At 40.2% G+C, this 27,155-nt stretch overlaps 1 protein-coding gene across 1 annotated transcript in view; it reads right to left on the bottom strand.

Annotated features, from left to right (window-relative positions):
- YAF2 (YY1 associated factor 2) overlaps positions 1-16,243 on the bottom strand; it is a 42,975-nt gene extending 26,732 nt beyond the window's left edge. The window contains exons 1-2 of the mRNA XM_054987692.1: positions 15,884-16,243; positions 15,453-15,578 (exon numbers count right to left, since the gene is read on the bottom strand). Of these exons, the coding sequence (XP_054843667.1) occupies positions 15,453-15,578; positions 15,884-15,909 (152 nt within the window). The 5' untranslated portion in view covers positions 15,910-16,243. The remainder of the gene's footprint in view (positions 1-15,452; positions 15,579-15,883) is intronic.
- Between the last annotated feature and the right edge of the window lie 10,912 nt (positions 16,244-27,155).

The raw sequence follows: 27,155 nt of genomic DNA, 5'->3' as shown, positions 1-27,155 counted from the left end.
TTTGGGGACATTGTTTACTGTGGAACTAGCAGTAAGACAAACATCCTAGTCTCCACTCACGGCTCTTTTCTGCTACTGAAGGCACATGGGGTAGAGGAGAGGGAATAATGAAGCTCCTCCTGCTTGGGAGCCACACGATTTTAAAGGTATCAAATCACACACTGAACACAGGTTCCTCCAACTCAACCCATGTTTTAATGTTTCATCTAATCAGACCTCCATGGCAATGACACTCTTGGCTTAGATGTTCAACCAAATGGACATCCACACTGAACAATATTAACTAGAGAGGTATACCTGGAAAACAGGTATAAGTAACATTTTTGTGGTTGTTGGTTTTGTTGTTGATTTTTGATGCGCCGAGCACAAATTGATCAGGTTCTGGATCACAAGTCCTCAGCAATCTGACCTCTTACCAGATATCGAGTAAGACCTACTTTCTTATGTTCTTATGAATTTTTTAAAACTGTAAGAATTCTAAAAGAGTGTAACTTTAATAACACTATTTACACCTTCCTTTCCTCCTCAATGGGGACCCAAAGTAGCTCACGTCGTCCTCCTCTCCTCCATCTTAGCCTCATAACAACCAGCCTGTGAGGGTAGGTTAGGCTAAGAGGGTATGATTGGCCCAGGGTCACCCAGAGACTTCCACAGCAGAGTAAGGATTCAAACATGAACCTCACAGATTCTAGTTCAACATTCTAAGTATTATGTCACTCTGGTGCGCTCTCTCTCTCAGGTAGAAGACAAAACACTATCACAAAAATTACTGATTTTGAAAATGCATGAAAGCAATTTAAATAGACAGATATAATGGAGGAAAGACATTTTCTGTATGGATTGTAAACTAGTGACAACTGTTTCAAAACTTCATACACATTTGGAAGGTAAGCATATATTCATATCTTTTATTTTTTAGCAAGTACATTAAAAAAATTACACGTCTACAGATAGTTTCCACCCCAAAATGTGAGGTAACCACAAGCAAATAAAATGTTCATGATGCTGTTGAACTTGGCCCATAAAACATTTTAAAAACTCCTCCATCAGGAAAGAACTGAATACTTTCTGACAGTAGATTCTCTGGATTTGTGAGAGGTGACAGTTCTCTTCTATCCCATTATTCCCATGGTTGATTTCAGAAAAAGGGAGTTCAGAAAAAGTTACCACTTTAATTATGTATTTCCCTGTGGACACATCTGGGGAACTGAATTATAAACACACCATTCTGCTTTTCTTTTGCTTACCACCAAATCTAGAGATTCTCACACAGAGTGATAGGTTATATGCACAGGAGTGCATATGGAACAGATGTTTGGTGGTGGCTAGAGAAAACTCAGAAGATTGTGTCAGTTTCGATGGCAGGGGACACAAAAAGTTTGAGAACACCGTTAGGTGAAAACTGGTTGAAATGTTAGTTATTGACATATTTCAGAGGTAACCATGTCAGTCTGCTACAGCAACAACAACTATACATGGTGTAGCTAACAAGCTAAAGTGGACTACACTGTGCAGCATTACCCTTAAGTGGGCAGAAATGCAACAAACAGAAGAGAGCAGGGGGGAGATGTTATTACAAAATGAAGCCAGAAATCCTAGCAATCTAAAAAATATATCTGTTCTATTACTATGCAGAGAAAAAATGAAAACAAGATTCTATCAATTGAATCAGAATGGGAGTGGAAAACTCCCAACTAATGATGAATTGACAAAACAAGTACTTCTAAAAGCATGCTAATTTGTTTTGGAGTGTGCAAGCTACGACTCTCAATTCCTACTAAAACAAAATTTGATGTCAAATCTGCATATACAGTTCAACCTCAGCAGCTTCAAGCTCCCCTCCTTCTCTTCCTTTTTCTGCTTAAGAAATGCAACTTTAATTACTTAAAAGTTCTGGAAGACAAATGCCTTAACCCAACACACTGGCTTCTAAGTATCTGCATTTTTAATGTATGATTTGTGTCTCATTATACTTCTGCACAGGAAGAGTCTGGTATGGCCAAATGAAATGGCAATATATTGATAAATGGCTGGAACATCATAGAAAAATCATACTCAGTATATGGATGACTGAATATGGGGAGAGAGATGGCATGGATATCTGTTGCAAGGATTAGTTTCTGGGTTTTTTCTCTCTGTTAGAAGGTCTGTATTTACCAAAAATGAAGACTAGGGCTTTTTCTCCCAGGTATGCCATTATGAAAAAGAAGGGCTTGTCAATCTGTTTTTTCAGTTCCACAGGTGGGAAAGCATGTAGTTTTAAATGCTTGATGTAAATGATCCTGTTATTTATTCATTTATGGACAATACTGGAGCAAATGCAGTTATATCTTAGTGTTTGGCTATAGACTAAAAGTTGGTTCTGGGTTTTAATTAACAAAATTTATATCCTACCTTCCTGACTTCATAAAGGCCATCAAGGTAACTAACAAATTAAAAGATACACATAATGAAATCACATTTTAAAACCATAAGACCCAACCAAAACAGCAGCAGTAGCAATACATAATTAAAATCACAGCTTTAAAAAAAGTCATAAAAACAATTAAAACATCAGATGGTAAATAGAAGCTTAGAGATTTCAGGTATAAAGTATTGGATGGTAACTGGAAGCATGGAGATTTTAGGTATAAAGTAATATTTATATGTTTGTCACATAGCTGCACAGTGGTGTCCAGAAAGTAAACAAGATGCATGGAAACTACTGAATTTCTCAGCAATCCAGATAACGATGTTACAGATGTAGCTCAAGTTGAGGAAAGACGCTTGTATAGAGGAACTGAGTGTTTTTGTATATCAGCCATAAATATAACATCATATAGTACTAACATTAGTGTGTACTTGATCATACACTTTGTTCTCAGACCTCAATAGCTGTGGGTAAGAATAGAATCACAAGCTCAACAACCTAGTGTGGCTTGTATAATTAGCGATAATGTGTCAGATAGCTTACAAATAACTTAAAGTGCAGTAAGAACTGCCATGGTAGGGCCTGAGGATAGCATCTGCATAACTAGAGAATCCTCCATGGAGTGTGATAGCCTGAGATATCAGTGTTGCCAGGCCCCTTTATTGTCATCCCCTTTACAGTCAATCTGCTAGCAGTAAATCACCCACAGTAAACTCTGGAGATTTGTCCCTTCAGAAGTAATTTTCAAGCAACCTTGGCAATGGCTGTCAACTGTAACTCAGTGGGTACTTCTCATTCAGGATGTAGTTCTCCAACCTTCTTTATACAATACTACCAAGGACCATGGTTAAACAACTAAGATTTTTGTCAGTAGAGATTGTTTTCTAAGCCAAATTTTGAATTTAACAACAGATCTTATATATTATACTGGTGATATTACACACAGAATGGCACACAGAGAGCCATGCGGCCAAAAAATTGTGCTGGGAAAAAAAAGGTTAATTGTAAGCGAAGCTATTTCGGTGCCTAGGGATGTCAAGTGATGTGAACATTTAAATCCATACAATTTTGTTCTTTGGAGGGAAATCTTGTTAAGAATGTACTTTGCTTTTAATTTCTTCTTTGCATTCGGACATTGTGACCATTTATGGCCAAACAATAAAGCTAAAATAATTTTATCCTAAGATAAAAAGATTGAAAGATAATTTTTTAAACATTCCACACCAAGACAAATTGTAAAATATCTTAAATTACAATTACTGTGTTAAGTCAAAATTTATCTGTTCCTATCCTGTCGTCCAACATATCCAATCTTCTTTACATTAAAAGCACAGTATGTATGTAAATTCACGTCAGCAGCATCCCAATTAAAGAAGAGGAGCTAGTAATTTTTATGATGCAGAACAGAGCAAATATATATATTTATATACATATAAATATACATATACATTTATATATGTGTGTGTATGTACACACACACACACACGAGTTTTATGTGCTTTTTAAAAAAAAAATTCTAACCTTCCTAGTGTTCCCACTTCCAACAATGGTTTTAAGAGCCCTGCAATATATTAAGTATTTAGTTCAAATTTATCCATTTTTACTTTAAGCCTCTAGAGAAGAAACACTACATACATTTCTAAATGAAAACTATATTTTATCACTGTATCAGTTCAAGAGGGGAGAAATACACACTAGACAGTTTGCTTTTAAGAAAATTCCTTTAAACTATATACTCCTCTATTTTTCAGATGGCATTTAACAGAAGGGAGAATCAGAGAGGATGTACTGTTAAGCAGTATACTAGTGCCAAAAGGAAATGCCAATATTAGCATCTCATGCATTATTAACAAAGCAATCCTATCCTTGAGCTATGCCCATTGGGCTGCAAAGGATTGATCCAAGTCCCATGTGCCAGCAGAACGCTAGCGTAATAATATGTTTGCACCAGTGGAAAGCTACTGCCAGCAAAACCCCTTATGCTGGTGGAAGACAACAAACAAAAGAGTGAACAGAATGGCAAAGAGTGAACAGAATGGAAGCATGACAAGGAAGGAATAAAACAGCACAGAGTATAGAGATACAGTTATGAGGAAAACTGAATGTTACTATGTTGGTAGTCAAATACCTGTCCCAGGAAAAGAGAGCCTGCTGGAATGGAAAGGCTTGAACCCCATTCCATGTGCAGTTTCTGCAGAACTGATCCTACCCTTATTTTGTTCAATAAAATTTTTGCTTAGCTCAGCTGATCTTATGTGTAAACACACAGAAAATCTCTGCATTAACTTGAGCTATCTTCCCAATGTGCTGTATCAACTGGGAGAGGGGCAAGGGTTTTTCTACCATAGTACCCCATTAGACCTGGAAGTGTGCATTTTGACTAGGGCTTTGGCACTTATAGTACAATCCCTACACACAGCTACTCCAGTCTATTGCATACCATGAAACTAGTGAACAAATCCAAACATCTTAATGTCTTCCTGGCCCACTCCAGCTACTGGTGTAATAATTAAAATGCATGATGGGATGAAGTGGAAACCCTTCAACCAGGCACCTGAATGAGATTACTGGTCCTTCCATTGGTACTGCCTCAGATGTATTTTCTCTTCTGAATGCTCTCTCCTATAAGACCATGTCTGCTAACATAGCCTAGGATGTCTTACATACTAAGCCCGTATTATTCCTCTGCATACAGCATCACATAAGCCCCTTTGGTTGTGGTCTATTTAGGTTTTCTACCTAAAGGATAAGAGTTTGAAAACTGATGTAAAGAATAAAAGCACAGAATTCTAGTCCTGCTGCCCATCTCTTGCATCTAAAATCATTACTGTGAGCAGGACATCCCAAATATAACCATTGTTTCGTGGAAGTAATTTTAACATTTCCTCATGGCAGAGTGTGAACCTGCTGCTCCTGCTGCTGATTGTAGCACTCTTCCTACCGGGCTACCAAGGCAGCTCCTAGTGCTTGGCCTTAGGAGTTTCCTTTCACAATTTCTATCCTTTCAAAAGTAAGTATTCTTTTGGATGTACCTTGCAGAAAGGTAGCTTTGTTCACGAGTACCAATACAACTATGTTGCAAGGTGTGTTCTGAGGAACATGTGTGGGCACATTAGTGTTCCCACAGCAAGACCTAATCACTTCAGTGGGGGGGGGGGGGGGGCTGAGAGTTCCCTATGTGTGCCACCTGGCTAGAAAGACTGTACTCCTTTGTACAGTCATGTCAGCAAAGCAAAGGAGTGGTCATTGACAGCTGTGTTTGCTAGCAGTGGATTCAAATTGTTTTCAGGAAGCTCTGTAGTTTGTGATCATATAAGTAACAGTTGCTAGCTTATTGCTCAATGAACTATGAGATACTGATCTTCGGATATTTCTGTAATCTTTCTGGATGTCTGATTATGTGCTATGCATGGAGGGGCTTAAATACTACACTGATTGACAACATGAAGCCAATCAGACATCACCATGTGTTGATAGTGCCTTTCATGAACAGATGTGATGACATCATCAGGACATAATGCTGTGGTTGAAGCCAAAGTTAACAGTGACATAATGAAAGAGTCTGAAAGTGTTGATATATTAGCAGTTATTTCTATAATTTATATTATGCTGCTGATTGACCGTATCAATATAACCAGGATAACAGCTACTCAATACAGCAAAACCATAGAATCCCTCTGACCATTCTTTAAAAAAAGAGAATAAAACCTCTTTTGTTAATGGGATGGATTTGTCCAGCTTATTTTTATCAGTAGGTATACAGCATTTAACAATACAAATTTGAACAATAATATGAATTTTAGGGAAGTACAAAAAATATTTGAACGTACTATTTATTACAAAAAAACCCACACAAGCTAATTTATCACTTGTTCAACTGATGTGTGAACTTTCAATTGACAGAGTTCATGCATTCAGTTAACAATGCCTTGTGCAGGTGATACTTTACCTTCAGGAAAGAAACTTTCCTTCCCTGCTATTCTTATTGTGAAGAGAAACAAACACGTTGTTCTTAGCCAAGAATGACATACAACCAAAAAATCCATGATGTTATGAAAAATTCAAATCTATGAACACGACTATACATCTTTATTCAGACCTCACACAACAACAAATTACATGTGCAAACAACTTATTCAGTCATTTGGTTCATCATGATACATCTTATCCTCCTAAACAATCAACAACAAAATAAAGCTTTCAATCTCATGTAACATCGAAAGAATCCATGCAGATAACCTAAACTGAGTTATTGACTCAACAGAAATAACATAGGAATGCCAATATTGTACCTTGGTTTTATTGTTATCTTTCATATTATTGTTGTTTTGGTTTTATTGTTATCTTTCATATTATTGTTGTTTATCTTTAATGTTAACATTCTATATAAGTTTAAATCAGTTTTAATAAATATTTTTTTTAAAAAAATTAAACCATGTTGTTCTAATAGATCTCATCCTGCAGGGTTAAAGTAACCCAACATTCAGTCTACTGGTTAATTCACTTCTTTCCACAATGAAAGAAACAGAAAGGGAGCAACTGGAAACTACTTCTGATTCACCACATCAACCCCAGTACAATTTAAGGGAGCCTAACAGTGCAATCCTAAGAACAGTTACTCCAGTTTAAGCCCACTGATTTCAATAGGCTTACACAGGAGTAACTCTTCTTAGGATTGCACTATAAGTGCCATTTGAACAGACCATGGGAAAACAAGTAACCAAGTCAGAAGTGATTTATAAGCACATGGAAGTAGGTCCAGACCAGAAAATTATCACCATGTTACTCAAAATACACAAATGTGCACCATTATGCATGCACTCTTATTCAATATGTTTGAAAACCATCATGCACACATGACATTTTTAGGTGTATATGCATGATGGTGGAAAGAGTCCCCAGGTCAGAGTTAACTTGTGGCAATGCCTGGTGGGGTTTTCATGGCAAGAGACTAACAGCGTGGTTTGCCATTGTATATGCAAAATATAAGCAAAATATCTATAAAGTGTAAAAATTTCAGGGCTCCAAATAGATCTCTCTTCTGGCCTTTTCTACAATTATCCCCATTCCGCAGCTATATCCAAATCCTCGTCCTCCGATTAGCCATAGGAGCTCTCTTTTTCTTGTCTTACCTCACAAAATATTAATACTTTTAAAATGGGGGTCCTAGAAGACTAATTTATGTATCTTTACTTGGTGGTGGTAGTGGTGGTGGAGTCAGTTAACTGCTCAAGTCAGTTAACTTTTAACTTTAACTTTAATTGAATTTTTATACCGCCCATCTCCCGAAGGACTCAGGGTGGTGTACAGCCAAAACAAAACATACAAATATAAAACAGTAAGGATATAAAATATAAACATATTGGATAATTTAACTCAGAACAGGACAACTCAATTAAAACACATTTAGGCCAGCCCCCGCTTATGGTGACACCTGGTGGGGTTTTCATGGCAAGAGACTAACAGAGATAATTTGCCATTGCCTGCCTCTGCAACCCTGGTTTAACCTCTGCAACCCTTACTAACCAAGGCTGACCCTGCTTAGCTTTCAAGATCTGATGAGATCAAGCTTGCCTGGCCTATCCAGGTTGTACAATACAACCATTTCTGTTGTCATCAAACCATAATAGTCCTAGCTCCACTACAGGCATTATTTAACTCAAAGAATGAGTGTCACTGGCTGAAAGGATTTCCAACAACAATCAGATTTCAGTGTAGCTGTCTCCCATGTCACAGTCAAGCAAGCAAAACGTTACTACAAAAGATAGTGTTCACTAATGCCAGAATGTAAGCACCATTCATCTGTAGATCTCATTCTGAAGTAGAAACCACAGCCCAATGTATAGCTAACAGTGCCATCCTAAACACTGGAATTAATGGGATTAGGATAGTTTAGGATAGCAGTTTATCATCTATTCATGATGCACTTTCAGTGAAATGAGTATAGAGATGCATACTTCCATGGACATTCTAGCACTACAGCTGGCCATAGATATTGATGGATAACACTGGTACATAGTAGGTAGAATAAAAAGCATCTGATTAGATTTTTATATAAATTCAAAGTTTTCTAAAATATAATCTCAACCATAACCAGCGCTAATAACCAAGACATCTAAAAATGTGCTAATGAGGTATTACAAGTTTTGCAATACCATTGATATATATTCTGTAAAAGAATTAAAAAGGTGTTCATTATTAAATTTATTTGCACATATTTTTACTTTGAAAATTCATTTTTATTTTTTAGTAAATTTCATCCAGGCTTATATTAGCTCTACAATTTAGAATAAAGCAAATTTATACACTCATAGTTGGCAAATACACACGTATTAACAAAGACACAATAAATTGAAACTGCAAATTTCTGGGAACATAATTACAAACATTCCTCAGCACTGAAGGTTTTAACTGATTGCCAAATCGCATGGTGCAATATTTGGCAATGGTTTTACAATGCAAAGTAATGCCCTTTGGGAACCATCTGAGGCTATCACTTCCACACAGAAAGCATTTATTCTCAAAAGCATAATAGCAAGGGAATTCATCCATTGTATCAGCTGGCAGTTATGACACTATACATTTTACAGAATACTGATATTCTCACATTCAAAACCCAAATTTGCTTTCAGTTTTGAAAAATCTGTTTATGCTCAGCCTGATTTAAATGGATAGTATTTAACGTCTTTGAAATGTAAATTTACAGAAAAACTGTAAACGTAGCTGCTAAAGACCTGATAATACAACTAGATCTATTCAGATTTATTCTGGAGTGATGCATGGCTACTAGATACATGAATGTGTATGCAATGCAAGCAAGACAGAGAACTGTAAGCATACAAAGGCCGTGACCAGAATCACATTTTCTTAAACATAACAGCAGGACAACTTCTTAAAATTTTGCATATTTATACTTTGTAACCGTTTCATATTTCCAATGCTTATCCCAAATTCCTGAATTTACTTAAATTCAGGTATCAAATGACAATACATAATAACAAATATGGACTACAGCAACAATGGATTATCATAGATGGTACATCTTTCAGACTCTAACACTGCAAAATCAACTTGCCTTAATTCATCCTCCTGTAAAAAGATCCAAACAGCAAAATGTTCAAATCCTGTATGATGCAACCTTCTTTCATAAATTAATAAGCAACTATATATAAACACCACAACTATTTCTGAATTTAGACATTAATCTACAAACACACACAAACTAGGTTTGACACAAAACAGGTTATCACCTAGATGTTCCCCCCAAAAACAGCTCTCACACTTCCCCATTTCCCTGTCAACACAATGAATAGCTGAAGGAAGGAGAAAATGTGAATTCCCAAGGAGGTGTGGTAGGACTTTATTTATTTATTTATTTATTGCATTTCTAGACTGCCCTCCCCGTCAGGTGGGCTCAGGGCGGTGTAACAACATACAATTTATAACATACAGTTTAAAACAATAAAAACATTATAAACAAACATTTAAACCTTAATTCCATGTGCAATAACATTTCTCAAATGGCGGGTATATTAAAATTCAGCATTTTAGGTGCAGGGCTTAGCTCTTACATAATGACCTGCGTCACACTTTATGAGCTCCTGCATGGGTGGTGGACGGTCTTCAGTGGTATGGCTGGCAAGAGGACAGCCTAGCCCCCACCAAATGCCTGGTGGAACATCTCCATCTTGCAGGCCCGACGGAAAGATAACAAATCCCACCGGGCCCTAGTATCCTCAGACAGAGAGTTCCACCAGGTCGGAGCCAGGACTGAAAAGGCCCTGGCTCTTGTAGAGGCCAGACGGACCTCCCTGGGGCCAGGGACCATCAGCAACTGCTTCATAATATCTTGCCAGGGTTCCAATCACATTCCTAGTAAGGGTATATAGGGATAATTCATGCAAAAAAAGAGACTGGTTTGGGCCAGACTGTTCCCTCCTGAACCAGTGACGATAATTTTCCTTGGAGAAAGTTTGGCTTGAGTGTAGCGTCTGGGGATCAGAGTCAAACCTATTTTATCTCTCTTTCAGTGTGGTCAACACAGCAAACCCCCGATTCTAAACCAATATAAAGCCAGAGTATATTTATACTTTGGGGGGAAATACAGCTTACAGTGCCTGTATAAGTTACCTTAGTTTTTCAGAGCTCTATCACTACAACATCTGAATACTTTGTCAAATTAAAGAGTATTTGACTCATCAGTCTACAATTTGGCACAGAGAATTTACCTTGAGATTTTACAAAAAAATCTCATGCAAAGTGGCAGAATTATAGAAATTTTTAAAACTTGCCTTGATTTTGAAGTATTTAAATTCTGCAACCATTTCTCATGCACACAAATCTTATCTTCATTTTATATTTCCAATTTGTATTTTTCAGGCTTGGCAAAAAACTATTCATAAAATTACAAAGTTCCTATTTAAGCAGGGCAAGATATGAGTGTAAATATGTAAAAAAAAAATCTCTTTTAAATATCTCCCAAACATAAAAAATGATATCTGCTTCCTAAAACGGATTGAAACTATAAACTAAGTTTTCTACCTTACTTTATATACCATGTGAGCAATTCAAACTTTATACAAACTTATATTCCATGTTCAGTTACAATGTAGGCTCTATAGAGCTACAATTTCTCTTGCTCCTAATTCATTTCCTCATGATGTTAGAAAGCAACTCTGAACATGAAGTCAGTGTTAGATAAAAAGTTAAGTAAGAATTTCATCTCATATTGAAATTAACAGTACAGAATATTTATTTGAAGGAACAGATATAACAGCAATAGCAGTTCAGGGGTGGGGAGGAACTTGAAGCAGTAAGAGAAAGCATAACTGCATGGAACCTAAGTTGTAAAAGAGCATAATGTGCCAGACTATACAACTTCTGTCATGCTCACACAGAGCAGAAACTGAAGTGACAGCCTTACCTTACTTACAATTTTCATGGGTTCAAGAGCATGAGTGAAACTGTAAATGCCTTCAGATAAAAAAAGGATTTTTTAATTTTAGAATAAAATATATTCTTCATACCAGAAGTCTGTGTTGTACAGTGGTTAGAGTAGGATCTGAGAAATACAAGTTGGAATCCCCACTTTGCTGTGGAAGCTCACTGGATGACCTTAGGCCAGTCACACACACTCAGTCTAATCTACCTCCTCTCTCCCATTTTGTGAGGATAAAATGGGAGAGAGGAGAATGATGGAAGCTGCTTTTGAGTTCCCACTGGAGAGAAAGGCAGGGTATAAATGAAGCAAATAAAACAAAATAAATAAAATACTAAAGCAACACAATGGCCACCAGCTCAAATAGCTTTTTAAAGGAACAAATTCATGAAGAAATAAATGAATCTTCATGTTCAGAGATAGTATACCTCTAGATACCCGAGACAAAACCTAAGGCAATTACCATTACCTATTTATAAACTTCCAAATTATTAACTGGCTGTTGTTGAAAACAAAATGCTACACTAGATGAATTAATCTAGGAAAGCAGTTCTTAAAATCTGTCACCCAATATCTGAATATCTCTAGGGACATTTAATATAAAACGACAAATCCTTATTAAGTGCAACCTTAAACAGACTTACTGGGGAATTCAGTGTCTGAGTAAACGTGCTTAGGATTGCACTATAAATGAAGCGGTGTAAAACAAGATTAAACTATAAGGAATCATTCAGCATTTATATATTACTGAAGGCATAGGAAAACTAGTGAAGGGTTACCTGTGCATTCATCTGTGATTGCAGAACGTATGTTTGCTAATATTGGTAATACTGTTAACTGCCTATGCCCAAAACTGACACTGGAGCATATTAACATATTAATTTTTCTTAATAAAGAAATCACTAGCAGAGCTGATAATAATATATAAACATATGTATGTGGGCTAGATGGATTGTGAGCTTCGTAATGTTTAAACAGCAAAAATTTTGATAAAATATAGCATAAGCAAAACTGTAGAAAGATCAGCTTAAACATTGTTTTTCTTAATACACACGCTTCCAAAACTGATATCCTAAGACAGCGATCCTAAGCAGGTCTACTCAGAATCCTATTCAGGTCTATTTAGTGGGGCATACTCCCAGGAAAGTATTCTTAGGACTGCACTATAATTTATCACAATATATCCCAACAACATAGTGTCATATAAATTAATGCATCCATTCTTATAGAAATCCAATCTGTAACCCATACTTACCCCCCAAATTTCAAATTACAAAAGATTATGCACACTTACTTCAGAGAAAGTTTTTGTTAAACTCAGTAAGATCAGCATAGAATTTAGCTGCAAAACTGCATATATGTATATTCTGTTCATGCATATTATTCTAAAGACTTTTCAATCTGGCACAGTTTGGTTGTGCCAGTTCAGACTTGTGGTTTTCTACAGACTTGATATGGTCAATGATGCTGTATGAAGCTACTGGGAATTTATCCAGTCGGGGGACAGCTTTACATTTTGTTAACTAAACATACAGGAATGGTTCTGATTGAATGGGTAAGTTTAAACAGGCTAAAGCTGAATCTGAGTAAAAAAGAAATGATATGCAATTTCTGAACTCTGAAGTTTCCACGGATGTGAGTAAGCGTGGTTGACCTATCCCCATTTGAAGATACGATTGATCCTAGATTTGTCCTGCTATTGGATAAGTAGGTGATGACAATTGCCAGAAACGCATCATAATTCATATCTTGGGGAGGGGGGCTCAGAAGCATAATCTATTCTTCCATTTCCCCTAGAATCCCCTAAGCACTCATGGAGATGGTGTTAAAGAAAATTTGGAAGCTGTTGCTGGTAAAGAATGCCACAGTCTACCTCCTTTTGAATGTTAGCTGAGTATGTTTAAGCCTCCCAGTGTTGAAGAAATGGCACTGTCTGCCAGCTTGTTTCCAGGCACGATTAGTTGCTTGGGCTTATCCATCATAGCCTTGGACCCACAGAGACAAACCTTTGCTGTGACAACTCTTGTGCTGCTTACATTCTATATCTGGACCTACTCCACATTCTGTCACTCTGCAAAGGAGGAACATCTATGGCTAGTAGCAGAGCCTTTACCACATTTGTCCTGAGGACTACAAAAGATCTATTCTGGTTTGCATGTTTAGAGTACTGCTTTAAAATTGATCTTATATGCTCTTTCTACCGCTTTGAATGAAGACATAATGGCTTATAAACATGTTACATAAAAAAATGTTGGTATATTTTCCAAAAAACATAAAACTGACAGCGGAATTACATTCTATACTTTGCTAGTTTAGTATTTTTTTTACCTCTGATACTGATGCACAACATACTTTCATTCATAGATCATACATCCCAGTGCCTGGGAACCATTAACAAGTACATAATTAATGTCTTGCATGGTTCACTTTTAAGGCAACTGTAAATGGGCAGAGGGTATTGCTGGTAGTAAAATCTATTAAAATGTCAATTCCAAACATCTTTTCTGACTATGCCATTACATTCTGATGAGATTAAGAAAGAGATTTCATGATGGGCTGTGTGGATAGAAACACACTTGACTGTTAGTAAGTGGGAGTTGTCAGGGATAGGAAGCAGAGTTAGCATTCCCACCATTCATGTTTTTACTTTCTGAATAGCTGTTCTGTCTACTTCTATGGAGAAATAAGGTACTGCACTTGGGGACAGTGTCCTGAGGGCATAATCTACCCTATGCCTCTGATGCAGCCTGAGCAGCAGCTGGTACAGTGACTTGGTGACAGTAACCATCTGCTGTTGTCGCAGCCTGATTATGGGAGGGGGAAACATGCCCGCACTAATAACCATCAGGAAGTGAAAAGGGGCACAGTGGCAAGCATACAGTTGCTACCTGGGTAGAAACCCCCAGAGCAAACTGCTGTTGGGTTAATGATCCGTCAGCAACTGCACATTTGTATAGTGCTGAGATGTCTCCACTACTGTTGCTTCCCAGAGGTTTCCAGGGGGCAATGTTTTCCCTCCTCCCTCCAAAAAAATCATAGTCCAGAAATGCAGATAGTTCTTGCCAGGGAGCTGACCACTACCACAGTTTCACAGGCAGGCACCTCCCAGGAGACCTTCCCATAAAAGCTTTTTCCTCCTTCTACACTTACCATCTGCCATAACATGAGCATTTTAACTGTAAGCAAATAATTATTTCTCTTTCCCTTTCATGACAGGTTAGGATGGCACTCCTGTCTTATTATAAGCAATAATTGTACAAACATGCATATTAAGGACACACACTGCTGACCCTGGACAGTAATATATCTCTGCAAATAACTAACACTGTAGCTTCCTTTACTGCTCTCCTTCAGTACAGTAAATGAAATTACAGTGAGATATTTTGTGTAGTATATTTATTACGGTCAGAGACCAAAAGTAATAACATACAACCTACAATCAAGGTAAGTCATATTATTTACAATTACAGAGAGATATAGACAGGCAACTAAAATAATATTACAAACCTGACCCAATTCGTTCTTCAAGCAGAAAATAAATCTGTTCTTATAATTTGAATAACAACTCTTTATCTGGTAAATTTAAACATTCCAAAACTACTATATATCCCATGTGCAGGCATTTTTTTAAAGCAGCAAAGACTTCAGCCATCTACACTGTATAAAACGATGATAACAGCAAAGCAAAAAAAATGTACAAGAAGCTTCGTTTCTATCTTCTCATGGCTGTGTGACTGGCAATATGAACCCAGCAGTTATGAATGGAGCTGGAGTATGATAGTTTTTTAAGTTCACAGAAAGAAATTCCTTCTCTGCTACCAGAAGGTTTATGGATGGAGAGGAAAGGAGAAAAGGAAGCGAGAAGGAATGGATCCAGAAGCCGAGACGCAGCCAGCCGGTGGTGCCTGCAGCCTCTCCACTGTCACCCTCTTCGGCGAGGGGCCATAAATAAACACGCCTGCCCCGGTGGCTCGGCTGGGGCGCGCGGTTTCTTCTTCCTGGTGGCAGCCCAGGCCGCCGCTCCTCGGCCCAACGCCGCTCTGCCCGCTCCCTCCCTCCCTCCGCGCCCGGGTCGGGGGGTGTCAGCGCCCAGGCCTCACTCACCGGGTGGAGGTGCCCTTCCTCACATCGCACATCATGCACTTGAAGGCCTCGGCGCTGTTCCGGAAGGTGCACACGCTGCAGTCCCAATAGCCCTCGTCGGAGGAGGGTTTCGGCTGCCGCTTCGGCCTACCCGGAGGAGGAGAGGGGGGAGAGAAAGGAGGCGGCTTGAGAGACAAAACAAGGCTCCCCCGCCGCGGCTGTGCGGCCCCCTCCCTCTTTCGCTGCCTGCCTGCCTGCCTGCCTGCCTCCGGGCCTCGCGTCGCCCCGGCCGCCGCCGGTTACCACGAACTCCCTCCCTCTCCCTCCCCCGCTACCACCCCTGCCGTGCTGGGGGCGCCGGAGTGTGGGGCAGCGAGACCCCCGCCGTGCCGCGCCGCCTCCCCACCACCCGGGCCTGCCGCTCCGAGGCGGCCCCTTCTCGCCTCGCTCACCTTGTGGGGCTCTTCTTGTCTCCCATGCCGGCTCCAGACGCCTCTCCAGCCCGGCACGGCCCTTTGTGTATTTGTCAATAAGGAGGAGCGGGGGAGAGGAGGGGGCTGGCTCGAGCGGAGGGACCCGGCGAGGAGGAAGAGGAGGAGGAGCCGCCGCTGTTGCTGCGAAGAGCCGCGGCTCGCTGCCACCGCTGCAGCCTCCAGCTGTCGGGGGAACTCCGCCGCCGCCGCCCCCGCTTCCCTCCCTTTCCCCTCACGTGTCCCCCCGTCGCCAACCAGCGGCCGCCCGCAGACAGGCCAAGGCCGTGCGGCTCCCCAGACGGCGGCGGCGGCGGCGGCGGCAACCCCAGAGCAGATTTGCCCCGTTGCGGAGGCTGGAGAAGCGGGGGAGGGACTGAGGAGAGCGCGGCGGCAAGGCTGACGGGAAGAGACGTTGAAGGGAAAGGGGCGGACGAGAGCCGCCTCACAACACCCCGGGCGGGGAGCCTGTCCCCTTCACGCGCGTTCAGAAAGGCTTGCCAGGCCGTAGGCTGCCCTTAAATGAGGTACAGCTCCGCCACCATCCTCGGCGCTCTGTTTCTCTCAGCCCAGCCCAGCCGTCGCCAGTTCGGATCGGGGTTCTCATTGCAGCCTTACGAGGTCACAGCCATGGCCTTCCTCCTGCATTAATTTGGATGTAGACCGCCCTTATCGTGATTTAAAATCTTTACTCCATACTACTCAGACTTAACTGAGGTTAATCCGCATTGAATACAGTTAGGTTCCTTCAGAAGTAAACACGTCAAAGGATTGCCTTGTCAATAATTTTAGGCTTACGGTGAAGTGGAAATGGCTGGGGCTATCCAGGGGCCCTCCTTTATCACTCTGGTTGGGCACTAGAGCAGTTTTTGAAAGGCTGTCTTTTTGGCCACTTCCACACCAGTGTTTGGTCCAGCTGTGGTGCTGATGGCAAAGCAGGGTGTTGTTTTTTTCTGTTTCCACACAACATTTAGTATTCTCATTAACCTAGTGACTGCTTTGTTTTTTCCTGTAGTCTTTCCTAAACCTGTTGTACTATGTCCTTTGGGGACATAGCACATCAAAGCTGTGGTGGCTGCTATGTGGACAAGAATGTCAAGATCTTTTCAACTCCCAGCCACATTGGTGCTATTTTTCCTGCCCCAATCTCCCATGCGAACTATAAATTAAATAAATAAATAAATAAAATGCAGGGGACGGATGCTTTCCCACTTTAAAAAAATTAGTGATATTTCAGTAACAGTGTGGTGAGACCAAAGTTCAAATCCCCACTCTGCCATGGAAGCTCACCGGGTGACCTTGGGCCAGTCACACACTCTCAGCCTAACCTACCTCTCAGAATACTTGAGAGCATAAAATGAAGAGATGAATGATGTAAGCTGCTTTGGGTCCCCATTAGGGAGAAAAGACATGGTATAAAGAAAGCAAATAAATAAACTATAGTGATTTGTTAAATACCAGTTATTAACCCAGAAACCCTGGTGGAATGGCCAACAAGGACTAGGGAAGAAGACCTGGAAAACTTGCCAAGTGGAAGCCCCATTTCCATTGGGCTTAATCGCTGTGTGGTTACAGCGATGACAAGGAAACCATGGAGAATTGTCAGTGGTGTGGAAGCCCATTTTGTAACCTATATTGCTTATTTGGTACACAAATTCTGTATTCATCAAGGTCTTAACAATGCAGTCTTAAACACAAGTAAATTCCATTGAATTCAACAGGGTTTACTTGCTAGTCAGTTTGTTCAGCATTGCATCCTCAGTCATATGGCTACTATATGTTCTATCCTATTACTGCATGATCAGTTCTTAGAACCCATTTCACAACTTACTGGCTTGGAAAGGATGACTTTCTGGCATTTTATACATTTGTGAATACTACTTTCATCGCTTCTATCTGCATTAGTGCTACCCTTGTTTAAGGAATTTTCTACTTATTTATGACACCTGAAATCAAAGACAATACATTAAAATGCAGTTAACAGTTATGAAACTATATTTCTCAATCTACAATAAATACCCAACATATCTTCTACACAGGCCCTCTCAGAAGTCCTGAGAGGCTCACATGACTTCCAGCTTTTGAGGCGCATAGGCATAACAACAATAAATTACAACACATGAACCAAATTCAGAGCCAAAACACACGAGAAGAAATACCTAGGTTCAGCACGTGTTCTCTTACCTCAAGGTTTGCCGGGATCTGTAGGCGTCCTGGAAGCTTAAAGTTTAGCATTTACAGAGCAGCAGGAAGGGAAATACAGGCGCCTGCATTTCCCTTCCCCTTCCTGCTGCTCTGTAAATGCTAAACTTTAAGCTTCCAGGACTCCTACACTTCCCAACAAACCTTGAGGTAAGAGAACAAGTTTAGCATTTACAGAGCAGCAGGAAGGGGAAGGGAAATGCAGGCGCCTGTATTTCCCTTCCTGCTGCTCTCTAAATGCTAAACTTTAAGCTTCCAGGACGCCTACAGATCCCAGCAAACCTTGAGGTAAGAAAACACGTGCTGAAAGTTGGTATTTCTTCTCGTGTGTTTTGGCTCTAAGTCACCCAAAAAAGAGAGTGAGGCATTATTTCAATTTTTGTTTGTTTTTCAGCTGAGACAAGATGTTAAATTTAGGTCTAATAAGGATTTGCATAAAAACAAGTTGAGAAACTTCAAATGCCCAAGTTAACAAATCTGAGGCCTCTTTTGAACTTAGATCCAGGACAAGGGGCTGACGTGGCCCTCCCCTATTTCCACACTCAAAATGACAATGTGGGTACGTATACTAGAAGAATACGTGTCACTGTTTTCTTTATCAGCTACATGGAGTTCAGATTTCTATCAAAGTCTTAACCATCTTCTCTTTTTATGATCTTTTTGAAAACCCTCATAGTTTTTTTCCTGGAACATATGGATATATAAAGCTGCCTTATATTGAATCAGTCTACCAAAGTTACTGCTGTCTACTCTGGCAAGCAGCAGCTTTCTAGGGTCCCAAGAAGAGGTCTTTCACTTACCTTCTACCAGATCTTTTTAATTAGAGATGCCAAGGATTGAACCTTCTGCATGCATAGCAGTTACTCTACCACTAAGTTATGTCCCCTTCCTAAAACAGAAGTGCAAAACGGGGAGGGGGCTGAAATAAAAGTGCTCACAGGAAGTTACCCAGCTGCTGTGATTATTTCTGTGGTTTGGAGGCATTATTAAGGGGTGACTTGCCTGTGTTGAATGAAGCTGAGTATGCATTCATAAACTGCACAGGAAATCTTGCCACCTTGACTGTGATTATGAAAAGAGAAGGCAGTAACTCATCTCTATTAAATTATTTTGAATATATAAATACTTCAGCTAATGCTAAGGCCGCTCCATTCCTTGTGGAAATGTTTAATTCCAGAGGGATATCTATTTTTGTCTGCTATGACCAAAGTAACAGTCTTGTGGCCCATTAAAAACTAACAAATTTATTATAGCATAAACTTCTTGTGAGCCAGAGTCTACTTTGTCAAATGCATAAAGCATTGTTTTCAATTGGGAAGAATGTTACCGAATAATGCTTGAACTAATATTGGATGCCTGTTACTGGGTACATGTAAATGTGGTTCCTATTTATCACTATACTTCAGTTTGCAAGAGACAAACATTGTTTAGAGATTTTTCCAGGAGCAATTTCAAATGGATTTAAGTATTCCAGTAATTGCAATCAGTTGCCTGACAGGGTACCCAGCTAAGTTACTTCCTTTTCAGGCTGTGACTGTAGGAAATATCTGTCTGCCTGCCTATTTGTTTAAAACTGTGTATTCTGACGTTTTAAAACTCTGGGGACAAATCAAGCCATGACATAGCACATTTAAGTTCCATTGATTTCAAAAGGAGAGTTAAGTATGTGTTTAACTCTTTTTGATTGAAATCAATGGGATTTAAACGTGATTACCTGTGGATAGATTGTGCCCCAGGTGTCTTACAGGTCATTGAACAAAACCAATAAAAGCATTGTTAAAAACAGTGAAATACATGTTTTAAAATATCAGAATATGAAAAGCAAGAGAGAAGAAGAAATAGCAAAGTTTAGAAAGCTTCCTAAATAGGAAGGCTTTATATTTCTTCTAAAACAACTGAACACAGCTCTGAAAGATGTCTACAGGCAATTATTTCCAATAGATGGGGACCATTATTGGGAATTTAGTGCTCCCAGTATTTTAATTGGATGGAACTGTGAGCACCATCCACAGAGATTGCAATGGGTTGTCATAAAAGGAGTGTGTCTCTTAATTCTCACAGACCTTTCAATGACTTTTTGATCCGATCAACCTTTTGGGTCACCTTGATATGATATGTCTGGGAGATATATGGTATACTAGAGAGGATGGTTCACCAGCTGTAGCCTCCTCTCAAAACAGCCATCTAGCTCATTATGTTAACAGTTATTCATGGCTTAGGCATGTAAAGAATTAATTGGTGCTTTCTGATCCTGGTTAGGAGAGTTGCTACTTCTCAAGGTTCCAGTTTAGCCTCCATGCATTTGCATGAAATAATTTAGAAAAGTTATCCAGAGATATGGCTGGTAGCCTGCTCTATCTCTTCATCAAATACAGTGATCCTCAGTGTGGTACCGGATAGAATCATGGTGTCTACCTGCGTGTTTCTGGTATACTCTTCTTCCTCAAAGCATTTCTTCTGCGAAGCAGAAATCCAGTCTTGGCTTTTCTCCACTCCTCTGGAGCAGGAGGTGTTTCAGAAGAGCCCAGGAAACGTCAGCTTTGTGTCTCACGGAGCATCTGTTCTGAAACAACTGCCTTCATTATAGGAGGATGCTTGTGCAACCTCCCAACTTTTTCTGACTGGCCCGAGCTCTCCATGCCAGCTATTTTGTTGTGGCAGCCCATTCCTAAAAGTCTAAAAGTATCCACAAGCACAACAAGGTTGGGATCCCTGGTCTGATACCAGGGAGGCAGTAGAAATTCCCAATTGACGTTTGTCATCTATGATGGACTGGATGAGCAAACTGAAGCTTAATCCAGATTAGAAGGAAGTACTGGTGATATGGGATAGGTTTGTTCAAGAAGATGTTCAGCCTATATGGATAGCATTGCAATTGTCCTTCAGTCTTGCAGTTTGGCCATGTTCTTGGGTCCTGCACTACAACTGGATGTTCAGGTACACATTGGGGATCACTATATTTGATGAAGAGAAAAAGAGCAGGCTAGCATCATTAGCAAGGAATATATATTACCAGTTTAGGCTGGTTAACCAGCTGTATCTTTTGTGGGAAGAAAACCAAAATTCATTGATGCTTAGCCTCACCAGAATTTACTACTATAATGTGCTTTAAGTGGCTGCCTTTGAAGAGTATCCAAAACTTACAAAGTGGTACAGAATGCAGTAGCCTGATTTGTAATTACGGCTAGCTGGGTGGAGTGCATTACATACTCTGAATCATCATTATTGGCTACCAGGTCCAATATAGTGTGTGTTTTTTGCTTTTAAGACTTAAATGAAGTAGAACCAGGATTTTAAAAAGACCCGTATGAACCCATACACACACAGCCTCGAAGGCCCTTCTCTATGTGCTTCTTCCAAAGAAATTCCATTGGCTTACATGGAATGGGGCCTTTTCAAACAGCGGCTTCTGTGTTACGAAATTTCCTACCCAGGAAAGATCACCTTGAACCCTCATTTCATTGTCTCATAAAAAGCAGCCTCTGTAATAGAGTATGAGGGTTCCCTCATTCAGTGACACACACACATACACTCTGGCTCATTTTAAAAAGATCATTTTTATCCTTATTAGTTAGATCTGATCATCATCTTATGATTGGCTTAACTGTTCTCATTGTAATCATTTGCTGTCTTTGTCAGCTGACCTGGAAATTGATATTCATCAAAAGATTGTGAATAAATATTTTAAATTAATAAAAAACAAGCCAGTGTGGAGAGCCAGTGTAGTGCAGTGGTGTTACGGAAGTGTGGAGAGCGGGTTGCCAGGTCCAGATTTGGGAGGTGGAGCCTGAAGAGGGTGGGATTTGGGACGGGGAGGGGCCTCAGTGGGGTATAATGCTATAGAGTTCACCATTCAGAGCAGCCATTTTCTCCAGGGGAACTGGTCTCTATTGCCGGGAGGTCAGTTGTAATTCCGAGAGATCTCCAGCCACCACCTGGATGCTGGCAACCCTTGTGTGGAGAAGTGGTTAGTGTGTCAGATTAGAATCTTGGAGGCCCAGGTTCTCTGCCGTGAAAGATCACTGGTAACCTAGGGCTAGTCCCAGTCATACACTCTTAGCTTAACGTACCTCTCAGAATCTGCTTTGTAGCTAGCATGAGAAGTTTCTGTTTCATTACAGTTTGCTATGATGTCTGAATGCAACAATTTCCAGCTGGCTAACTAGTATTTTTCATGAGAGAGAGAGGGAGATAGCGCCCGCAGTTCAGCCTCTTGTCATTTTTTGCTTCATGATTTCAACCTCTCAGTTTCCATTTGTGACTCCCATGTGTGCTTTCGAGTATTTTCTCGCTTTTCTTTCTTTTTCTTTCATCTCTTGTAATGTATTATCTTTACAGCCTTTTTTTGGGTTTATTCTCTTTCTGGCTCTTCGTATGGATTATTTCCCTCCATCTAAATTCTTATCTTTTCCAATTATTTACTTACCCCTGTTTCTTATGCATTCACTTTCAGATGTTATCTCAAAATATTTAAATTGCCTTGTGGCTTAGTTTCTTGTAAGTAACTAGACATTACGTACAAATATATGCATAGAAGTCCCAAAAAACTTTTTTTAAAAATGAAAAGCAGCATCAGCAACTTGTGATTCTGAGCTGAAGAGAAGCTTTCCTCACTGGCCACCTTTTTGCCCTTGTTTCCCCCTTCATGAGGTTCAAAATGTATTTTTGCAAGGATAATGCGGTGGAGAGCTTTTCAGGCTGTGAAAGTGCAGGCTTCAAAGAGCTATGGAGCCAAAGGAAGATTACCTTTGAGCTGATGTTTTAGACGCATGCAGACACAAAATGGCATCTTAAACTAGATTTTAATACTGAGTGTTTCTGAAAGTTTTAAAAGTTATCTGTTCAGTTTTTAATTCAGTGAAAGCAAAGAAATACAGGTACGCGCACTGCTCCAGGTTGGATGTGTGAATCTGGTTGGAGAACAAGGTCTCAATGGACATTAATGGTTTGGAGATTATTTCATCATAGTTCTGGCAAATACCTGTCAGTGTTTTGAGGATGTGCCCCTCTCAGCTGAGGGGCTGCAGGTGTATTTGTGTGACAAATAAGCAGTTTGAGTCTCGAAAAGGGACTGACAGACAGAAGTGGATACTGTTGGGAACTGGGTGAAGCACTTTCAGAGTATATATTCTCTCTCTCTCTCTCTCTCTCTCTCTCTCTCTCTCTCTCTCTCTCTCTCTCTCTCTCTCTCTCTCTGGATGTGTTGAGTGCCTCTTTGCTTCCACTGTGCTCCACTTCTATATTTGTAAATGAACATTCCACGTTGCAGCAAGGTGCTTGAGTGGGTGGTGACTACACAGCTTCGGGCAGTCTTGTTAGAGAGAGATGTTCCAGACACATTTTGACCCAGATTCAGGCATAGATTTGTCCTGATGAATGACCTGGGCTTGGAGAGTGAGGGAGGAATGCATCCCTGTTGATTCTCCTGGACCTCTCTGCAGCATTCGATAAAATCTACCACGGTGTCCTTCTGGAAAGGCTGGCAGGGCTGCAAAGATCCACCATAGGTCCCCAGACAAAGATTCCCTCTGGGCACCCGCATACAACCCTGATCCAAACCAAATATAATAACAAAACAAATCACTTGGCTTGTTGTTACCATGCATCTATAATAATAAAAGAATGGGTGTGTCCATGTGTCTGCCTGTCCTTTTGTGGCAGGCACAAATAAAGCTAGGAGTCTCAAAACTGACCACAAACTTCAGGATGATAATGGAGTTCCAGTGTCAAAAATGAAGGGATCAGGACATCTTGGACCATATTATTTCCATGACAGGCAACATGTAATAAAATAGCTGTTAAGCGACCTGTCATGTGTCTCTAATACTTGAATCTCCAGTATGCCATGGACGATTGCTGGGTGACACACACTCAGCTAGATTTATCTCACAGGTTGTTGATAAAATGGAGAACAGGAGACCAATAGAAGTTGCTTTGGGTCTTGATTGGAGAGAAATGAAGATTTATAACTTTTGTTATAAATCTAATTTGCCTGCCTTCACCAAAAAAAGATGGTTACTATTTCTTCATCGAGTATTGCTGATTCTCTTTTTGTAGGGCTCAGAATTGCTCATTCAGTGTTCAAAATACTGTTAAATATTGTACATGCAGCGATCAGGGCAAGCCCCGAGTAGCTATAGAAACCATAATAATTGTGTAAAAGAAGGAAAAACAACTATCCTCCCTCTTTCCAGCCAAGTTGTTCCTGCCAAAAAATGCCCTCATCTGTTCAGCTTGCATAGCCCATGTCTGTCACTATTTCTCTCTATAGCCATGTGTGTAATGTTGTAATTTTATATTTACACAAACATATATACTTTTATATCTGATAAAGTTGGTTCTATTTCACAAAAACTTCATGTAACAAGTAAATCAGTAAGGTTTATTTCAGTTTCCCTGTATTAGTACCTTTAACTAGAATAAAAGCAGGGGCAAAATGGATTATGCTGGGTACTGGGACCACTGGGACAGCAGCCAGTCAGCCCAGGCTCCTACACATAAGCTTCTTGGTTGCTCCCAGAGTTTGCCTCATTGCAACCCCCTCAGCAATCTCTTGCCATTGGCAGGCAACTCAGGAAAGTGAAGACCAGGTGGCAAGGAGCGACATCACTTCCTGGAGTGAACTTGTGGTGCCTGCCTCATGTTTTGCTGGGGCCCATTTTGGCCCCAAATGGGCTGAATTTGCCCCGCGCAAAGCTCAGGAACACACCCATGACCAGCTTTACACCATCCGTGAATTAGAAGCAGTGTATTGATGCCATTTACTGGCCAAATTTTAGCCTTGGTAAAGTTAACATTTATAATCACAGACATGAAATCAAAGTTTGGCCTGTTTGAGTTGTCTTGAAAATATCTGTTTGTATACATGAAAAAGGGTATTAAGAGGGAAATAAACGAACATCACTGTTTTTTCATTATTGTGATTAACTGGCTGTTTTTCACAGGAAAGATGTAAGGCATGCTCCCTGTGGACAGTAAGGAAGGCACATATATTACTACAGTTGTCACGAATTATATCTTGGCCAATTATTTCAGAAATGTCTGCAAGTGTCTCCTCCTCAGATGCAAGCTATGAAGTAAAGAAAGCCGTGAACAAATTAATTTTACAGAAAAGAGATCTGAGGAAGAGGTGCTTATCAAGATGCAACAGCCACTATCGACAATGCACAATTCTTTATTTCCAGATCTTAGTGTGACTGGTGGTTATAATCTTTCTGAATGATTAGAGTTTTATTGAGCACATCTCAAACACTTTCTCCCCCTATAATTAAACAGATAAAGCAAGAATAAAGAAAACAATAGCAGACAGTTGTAGGCAGTTAATATATTTCAAGGGCAGACGGATTAAAAGTGGAATAGACTATCTAAACCCCCTTGACAAATTCATGGATTATCTCCCATTTATGAGATAAAGTTCCTTGGCTTTGTCTAGTGTTGTAGTTAAATATGAGCTGATGGAAACGTTAACAGTTCTGATCTGCATCTTCTGCAGAGAAAACATTTGGAATCATACTGAGATAGTTTCACCATCTTATTTTATATATTTAGCTTATTTATAGCCCGCCTTTCTCACCAAGACTCAAGGTGTATTACAGAGTACAGAGAGAGAGAGAGAGAGAGAGAGAATACAATTCATACAGTCTGTGATACAGAAGGAATAAAGTAATAGACTAGGACTAAAAAATTGAACAATGTGAGCACCACTGTGATCATACAGTATAAGATATATGAAAAACAAAGCAAATGAACAATGCAATAGGACTAGGAATAAAAAATTAAATGATAATGTGAACAGCGAACTGCCCAGGCTGGCATAGTGCAAACAATACAGAATGGGGGAGGTTACAAAGATATAGGCAATGCCATTTTGTCCTTCTACAGATCAATTCTATTATAAGAATCCCCCATCCCACCCCAATGTTTCTGCGTTGCACCTTGTGGAATAATAGTACTGTGAGAGCCTTCCTGGCTTCCTCAGGCAGGCCATTCCACAAGGTAGGAGCCACCACCAAGAATGTATGTGAGCAGGCAGTTGCCAATCTTACCAATTTGCATGGAGGAACCTTTAAAAGGCTCTGTTCAGATGATTGAAATTTCAAGCCATATAACAAAAGTGTATGAATGGAAACTCCTTCCTAGTATATGGTTCTTGGTAGGCTGCTGTTAGGCTAGACAGATCTTCATCTAAGTCAGCAAAGCAATTCTTGCATTTGTATCTTCAGTTGTCTCTTTCACAGTGGTCAAGTGGTTGAGTTGCAAAGCAGTACTCTGCTGGTTCAACTCCCATTACTGCCATGAACTGTGCGAGTGGCCTTAGTTAAACTCTCCTCTCATGCCCAGCTCCCTAGCTGTATTGTGGACATAATGATAACATTTACTTTGTTCACTGGGGTGGGGCTTGTGGGCTTTGGGCCATTTAAAGGGCCCTGCCGGTTGCAAGCAGCAGGTCCCTTTAAACTATCAGCTGGCAGGCGGCGGGGGGGGGGGGGATCCTCCCCTGCTGCCTTCCAGCTGATAGTTTAAAGGGACCTGCTGGTTGCAAGCGCCAGGAAAGGGCCCTTTAAACTATCAAATGTCGCTTTCCCTGCCGCTAAGTGGCCAGAAAGGGGCATTTAAACCCCATGAACCACGAACTGGTATGTGAACTTGCCCCAGTTTGTGGGGGTTCATGGTTCCTGGTTTGTGAAAATACCACGAACCACATGGTTTGGTTTTTTTGTGGTTCGTGCCCATGTCTAGTCCCTTTGAAGTGTAGATTGTTTTCTCAGGGACTTCCTTCCTTCTTGTACCACACCTTCCTATCCTTGTCTCTCTTCTGCATCTTGCCATCCTGCATCTCTCAGCATCCTAGATAGAACAGAATGCTATCTCTTCTCTTTCCAGTCCTTGCTGGAGTTCTTGCAGTAAAGGATTCTAAGGGCATCACTGACCTCCCTCACCACCACAAAATCCACCCTAAGCACCATCTCAAAACCTCCAGAAATTTCCCAAACCAGAGTTGGTAACCATAGTGAAGGAAAAAATTGTGGGAAGATGGCTACCAGCTGCTTGA

This window comes from Eublepharis macularius, chromosome 9 (assembly GCF_028583425.1).
Source record: "Eublepharis macularius isolate TG4126 chromosome 9, MPM_Emac_v1.0, whole genome shotgun sequence".
Lineage (NCBI taxonomy): Eukaryota > Metazoa > Chordata > Lepidosauria > Squamata > Eublepharidae > Eublepharis > Eublepharis macularius.
The sequence above is the reverse complement of the archived record's forward strand: the minus strand, read 5'-3'. Positions and strand labels throughout refer to the sequence as shown.